Source organism: Aplysia californica, unplaced genomic scaffold, assembly GCF_000002075.1.
Source record: "Aplysia californica isolate F4 #8 unplaced genomic scaffold, AplCal3.0 scaffold00718, whole genome shotgun sequence".
Classification (NCBI taxonomy): domain Eukaryota; kingdom Metazoa; phylum Mollusca; class Gastropoda; order Aplysiida; family Aplysiidae; genus Aplysia; species Aplysia californica.
The window spans coordinates 100,993-108,252 of NW_004797988.1; the positions used below are offsets into that span (position 1 = coordinate 100,993).

The 7,260-nt window shown below is 40.1% G+C and overlaps 1 protein-coding gene across 1 annotated transcript in view; it reads right to left on the reverse strand.

The window, feature by feature from the left end:
- The window catches only part of LOC101855217, a 16,423-nt gene that overhangs the window by 8,877 nt on the left and 286 nt on the right, over window positions 1-7,260 (reverse strand). The window contains exons 2-6 of the mRNA XM_035972511.1: window positions 6,954-7,198; window positions 4,924-5,060; window positions 3,052-3,215; window positions 1,693-1,890; window positions 46-171 (exon numbers count right to left, since the gene is read on the reverse strand). Of these exons, the coding sequence (XP_035828404.1) occupies window positions 46-171; window positions 1,693-1,890; window positions 3,052-3,215; window positions 4,924-5,060; window positions 6,954-7,198 (870 nt within the window). The remainder of the gene's footprint in view (window positions 1-45; window positions 172-1,692; window positions 1,891-3,051; window positions 3,216-4,923; window positions 5,061-6,953; window positions 7,199-7,260) is intronic.

Genomic DNA, 7,260 nt, shown 5'->3' on the forward strand with positions numbered 1-7,260 from the left:
CCCCAAAAAAAAACCATCAAACTCACAAAACAAAACAAAGCTAACGGCAACGTATTTACTAATAAAAGTAAACTGTTTACCTGTAGTTTCATTGACAGACATGATGGTGGTGGGCAGGTAGGCAAAGTTTTCCAATCTGCTTTTTGTGCCGGTGTAGGAGGCGTAGCGTACCTGGCCAAAACAGAGAAATGGGAGTAAGATAACGATTGATAAAGGTCTAGTTGGGGTCTCCCATTGGGAACTTACTTGCCCTACTAGGGGCAACGAGGAGCAACAATCTCTGTGGTATTATTATGTTGGAAGCTGGGACGTCATGTGCGAAAGACAATTTTGACTTATTTTGTGAAAGGAGGCCTCAACTAGGCCTTCAAACAACGATATGTGGCTGTGAAGAAATGCCAGCCAACCTTTATAGACTACTAGAAGTTGTGAGAGTTCTAAGAGGAATGAGTTTATTGCAAATGTTCCGCTCGTCTACTGTATCTAAAAACCATTGAAGTATAAACAAACAGGATTAAAACGTTGAATTAATTGTTGGTGATGGGTGACTGGTATTTCCCCACCGATTTCTTATTATTAATGCTCAAACGAGCAAAAACTCAATGCTATCTGACTGCTGGGATCTCTCTTCGCCGAACTCGCGCACCACACCGTTAGCTCAGTAGGTATCATTCTGAGCTGTTATAGAGCAGATATCCGTGGTTTTTGAATTCCCAACCGGGCGTTCTGGATTAAGGTTATGTGGGAGAGTTTGTAAGGCTTTCCACTCTTATCGCAGATGGACGTACTCTTTATCTGCTTGGGGTTTTGAACAGATTTTGTTGGGGGTTTTCCCCTTGATAAAATTCTGATCAAGAGTGTTACACAAAGCTGTATTTAGATCAAATACGCTGAAGTATAGCTGAAGCATGCACCAAAATGTCCGGAAATGAATGAACTTTTATAAAATATGGAAATTTATATATATTTTATCTTACGCAATCATAAACACGTCCATCTTTTTTTCTTCACACAAAAGTTGGGGAAACATAAAATCAAGGCTTCCTATCAGAAAGCTTCGAATTCGCATTTTATCGCATCCTTGAATGCAATCACGCAGTGTGCGGCTTCGAACTGTTCAGCGAAATAAATATAACACGACGCAGTTTGCGGCTCTGGGCAGATAACAATTTTACAGTGTTGAAAGGTGCGATACATCTATTCAATAACCATGACCAGGCAGGCCCGGATTGAAACTGGAAAGGCAGATGTGAAGTATCCCGCCACGTAAATGATTCAAATCATGTAGATATGGGCGTAAATGTTTTAATGATAATTTTTTTAAAGACATCTTTAGTCTAAATTGTCCCTTATGTTATCGGCCGCCCATTGTCAGAGAGTAAAATAGATGCCTTGGACATATGGGGTCTTGGACAGTGTCAATATAATGTGAGAAATATAAAAGGGGAAAGTGGAAAGAGGACGTTTGGACTGCTGATGGTCGTAGACATGTGACCGTTAGAGCAGGTACGATTGCCCTGGGGTTGTTGCTGTTGTTGTTGTTGTTGCTGCTGCTGCTGCTGTTGCTGCTGTTGTTGTTGCTGTTGTTGTTGTTGTTGTTTGGTTTGGTTTGCTTTGCTTTTCTGTAGGGTTTGTGGGGGGTTTTTGGGGGGAGGCTGGTTGTTTTTTCTACTGAGCTGTTTTCCTTCTTACCAGATCCTGCAGTTCAAACCAGGAACTGGCGTCAATCTGATGTCGGTCACTTTCAAAAGGTTCTGACAGCTCTTTGTCCAGCGTCCAGGCTCCCTCCATGTAACACATGATGGGTTTGAAAAACTCCCGGTAGTCTCTGTGTGTGGTGTTCTGAGTGGCGAACGCCTTGAACCATTCTCTCATCTCCACGATTTGTTCCTGAGAGAAAAAAAGCACACGATTTGTTCCTTGGGAAAATACGACATGAACCAGTGACTGAATTAGCGAGTTGATGTACAGTATGAGAGATTGAAAGAAATAATGATATGTTGATGTTTATTTATTTATATTTGTCTTACTGTTTTGATTAATGTAATGTTAATAGAATTGTAGAAAGATGAAGTAGGAGAGAGAGAGAGAGAGAGAGAGAGGGGAGGGGGAGAGAGAGAGGGGGAGACAGAGAGAGAAGAAAGAGAAAGGAAGGGGGTGAAGGGATCACTTTTAAAACTGAGTCCTTTGAATTATTGTAAAGCCCGTTGAGAGAGCTTATTCTTAGCGAAAATTCACAGTATAAATGCAACCTTTTATCATTATCTTATTTCTAACTAATTAGTCATTAAATTAATCATCAAATTAGCGAGCTCATGTATAAGACAATAAATATCACAATGGCTAATTGATATAAGAGACTGAATGAAAATATAACAAACTGGGGAGAAAGAGGAAGAAATATATATTTTTCCGATATATTTTATAACAGAAAGGACAAAATAATGACAAAATTATGAAAATGAGAAAAAACAAAATAGTGACAAAATGATTTTGAGAAAGGATAAATAATCAAATAAGAGAAGGGGTTAAAAAGGATAGGAAATTGAGAAAAATAATGAAATGATGACTTGAAGACCGAACGAACGAGTTCATGAACAAAAAAGGGAAGAAATGAATCGGGTTTCCTGAACTTTTTGGGCAAAGTATTATGACTGTGTTTCTGTAAAGGTAAATGGAAGTAAAAATGAAATTTCGAAATAAAGATGTCAAACTGCACACTGGTTTCAATAATTGTCCTATTCGTCTTAAGTCAGACCCTTTTGAAATCGAGTGACAAAAAGATGAAATTGACAAAATATTAGAAAAAGGTGATCGAATGAATAGCATGAATAGATAGATAGATAGATAGATAGATAGATAGATAGATAGATAGATAGATAGATAGAAAGATAGATAGATAGATAGATAGAATAGATGCAAAACGGACTGACACTGACAGGTGACAGGATAAAGACACCAACAGCCTGGCGGAAGCATCATGAAAGAAAGACCTGACATATGAATAAATGATAAATCAAAAAACACAAAAATAGATAGACGGATACGTACGTCCACCGAATCTAAATTGGTCACTGCAGGTGGTACATCGGGGAAAGGAATATCCTCTGTTGCGTGGAATTCGGTCGAGGTGGTAGAGGGCATTTTGAGCTTATAGTCGTTATGCCTGGTTCGAAACTCCACGCCATTAAGTACCACAACGACTTCTCCCATACCTATATTGTAAAAAAAAAAAATAGGACAACATAAAAGATAGATAAGAAATATAAATAATAAAAAAAAAACAATACAGAAATAAGTTTATACATACGCAGATGGATAAATTAAGAATGATGATAGTTTTGAAGAAAGCATATGATAAGATAAGATATAAGACAAATGTTTAATGTCCAGAGTCAGGCAAAATGGTTTGGAGTTTCACAACACACACACACACACACACACACACACACACACACACACACACACACACACACACACACACACACACACACATACACACACAGCCTCTTTTCAACACAGATACACACACACATACACGCGTGTGCGCACTCAACGCTCCCCCCCCCCACACACACACCCACACACCCACACACACGTACACATACACACATACACTCGCGCGCACACACACACACACATACACACACTCACACATACGCACACACACACACACACACACACACACACACAGACAAACACGCGTACACACGGAGAGCGACACGCACACACGCGTACATCAGCCCATGTGTATTGATACCACAGCACACACTATAATATTACATTGTATGTTATACACACCAGCGCGCGCGTTAAAAAATTAACAAAATAATACTTTCTCATACATTGCTGTCTTCCGAGCCCATTATATAAATAGTATACACTTACACATCTATAATTATATGCTTAGGCTAACATTCACAGGGGGGCTCTCGTGGCCTAGAGGTTAAGGTGTTGGCCTCTCATTCAAAGGTCCCGGGTTCGATTCCGGGTAGCGACCAAAAAATTTTCTTCTCTAAAATTGTCTCCTTTCACATCCTTTCCTGATCTCTAACAATATTCTGTTATCTGCTTTCGTTTCCACTTTCTGCCCCCACCCCCTCACCTCCTTTGCCCCCTCCTCTGGGCTCCTGACTCTTTCTGCAGCCTTTCTACTGCTACTCCTTGGCTCCTCCTTACTGCTGTCTTTCTGCCACACCCCTGATCTTCTGGTAGGAAAGATCTACACCTAGCCTTCTCGGACAAGGGCGAAAAATCTCGGAGGGCCCGTGTGCAAGTTGCGCACGTTAAAGATCCCTTGGTGGTCTAAAATCAATAAGAGTAGGCTTCGGCCGCCACCCGGGCAAAATTCAAAATTTCCTACCAACGAAAAAGTATTTGGTGTGTCCCGCGCGCTCATATGACCTTATGCAGTTGCGAGCGCCGTAAAACCCTATACTAAACAAACAAACAATAACATTCACATACAGACCCTCAGTCACAAGTATTTGTGATATACATGAACAACTATTGTTTACGGGAATAAAGTTCAAGCTAGATACATTTATCGATATTTTCATTATTTCTTATTATTAGCATTATTTTTGTTGTTGTTGCTATCATTATTGTTATTATTGTTGTTGTAGTTGTTTATGTTGCTGTTGTTGTTATCATCATTGTTGTTATTATTGTTGTTGTTGTTGTTGTGTGTGTGTGTGGTGGCCTATCCATTCGAAATGTTTGGAGCCCCGAGGAGCGTGCTCTTCGCCAGGGCCACCGCCTCCCTTGGGTAGCGGATGAGGCAGTCCAACCTCCCTGAATCCTCCCCGAAGAGATGCCACCCACGGAAACACACAAAAACAACAACAAAAGCAACAACAACAACAACAACAATAGCAACAACCACAACATCACAAGCAAATAAACAAACAAACAACAACTCACCCACAGTTCTGTCGTAGTTGGAATGGTCGTGAATGGTATTGAAACTGTTCCCAACGGCGCCATTTTCGTAGTAGTTCTCGGGGCCTTTGTTGCCTCCCCTTATAATCTTCACCCCAGAATCACCGTCTGAGCGGACCCTGAAACGGAATCCGTGGTCTTTAGTTTTATAGTCTTTGCAAGAGTTTTACGGCACATGCAACACAATAAGGCCACATAAAGGCCGAAGATCTTACAAGAGAGTAAAAAGTAAAGTTATTCCCGCATCCGATCCGGACATTTTGGATTGCCTTGTTGGTGAGACAACTTCCTGGGCATTTGGCATATTGTGGTAGGGTGGCCAGTTCCTTTCCACGCCGTTACAAGAGAGTAACAAAAGAAAAAAAGTAGGAGAGATCAGGACGATAGCTGACATTTGATAAGGAAAAAGCATACGCGAACCAGTCAGTGGTCTAACATAATATCCAATCAGCTGCAGACCACAGCCAACAATGTTTCTGTACAATATAGAACAATTAACATGCAGCCTAAAACAGTAATACGGATTTTCATATTCCGATATAAAAAATATGCATGTTGTTCCGTGCCTCTGTAAGTCTTTTATATTCAGAAAAGAGAATTGGAAAATGGTATGGATACAAAGATAAGCTTAAGTGCTTCATAACACTTTATTTCAAGCGTTCTCGAATGATCAGTGTGCGTGTCCTCAATAGCGTAATAGTCATAGGTTCAAAAAAAATGAAAAACAAACTCAAAACCAAAAAATACGACCAAACTTACCTATTCTAGAGCGCTATCGTTTCTCCTCAGTGCTTGGACACGTTTTAGGCTATTTTTGTTCCTTATCTCTTATCAAAGTGTCTTCAACTTTAAATGATTTAATGTTAATCTTAAAAGCCGTAAAAGTCACACACAAAAATAAAAAATGAGAACAAAACAAAAATATAATCAAAACTATTTTGTAAGTCGTTATTCCCTTTCCTCCGCTGTAAAACGTCATATGTGAGGCAGCGTGGTGGAATCAGGCTCTCGTCAATTTTTGGGCATGTAGAATTATTGGTATCATCTTAAAGCTTGTTCACTTGTCCTTATTTGGTTGAAAACAATATCCATTTATCTTGACTACAAGTCGAGGTATTTGCGAAAGAAAGAGGTGGGGGTAACCTGTTTTCAGAGGTAGAATCAGTAAGAAAATGGCCGCCAAAGATTAGTTATTTCCTTAGCTTAAGAGTCCGTGGTAACTGAAAATGTACATATGTGTTCCTTTAATCAACTTTTTTCAGAAATATCAACACAGAAATGGGTTCTTTAATGTGCATGAAAGGTGTAGAGCCCCCTCAAAAAAATTGATAAAAATTCACAAACCTGCGGAAAAATGTAAGTTTCTTCACTTTGATTATTTTGACAAGAGCCTGATTCCACTACGCTGCCTCACATATGTTTGCCTAGCAAGATGTCGAAGTGATACAAACTGCTCAATATTAAAACAATGAGGAAGAGATAAATTCAGTTCTCAGGACACAAAGATCAACATAAAGAACGTGAACACTTTTCTCTTCTCTGGAAAGACGAAGTCTTAAAGGGCAAACGAGACCGGGGGTTACCCCGAGTAAAGTACTTGGAAAGCCTGAACGGGTGGGTGAAAGGGAAAGATTAGAGTAATGTAGGCTTTTGGAAGCTTTCAAGCCAAAAAAAAAATGAATGCAAAGCATAATTGCCTATGCTGCCCTTCGCTGACAAAAGGTGTAGGTTTTTTTCTTGTTCACGGTAGTTTCGAGAAATCAAAAATGTTCGGTTTTCTTATAATACCTAAAGTATATTGTACACAACATCAACGGTTGATCTCGCACCCTGACGAGAATGCCATTTCCTATGCTCAACTGAAATTGTTTTTACAAAACGAAAATCTCGAAACTGTTGCAAATAAGATTTAAAAGCATTTTGTCAGATAATGATAGCCAAGTTTTAAAAGCTAAAAAACAAATAAAGCAAAAAACTGAGAACCAAAAGTGCTTTTACACTGTGGCTGTCACCTTTCTTCCATAGCAAAATGCAGCAACATTGTTTGCCTCGCCAGATCCCTCACCAAGTCTCTGTACCCGTCCAGCTTAGCGTTCATGGCTTCCATGGAGTTTTCGATGTGGTTAACCGCTTTCTGCTCGAAACTTCCCTCGTCTTCCTCGCTACTGTCGTACCAGGGCGTGGAGCTGTACATCATGTCCATTGCCAGACATGCGGCCAGCTGAGCCGTGAGCAGGACAAGGGCGCCGAGAGAGAGCTGTGGGCAGGAACGTAGAGAAAAGTCAAGTACATATACCTTTGCCTCCTCCTCCTCCTCCT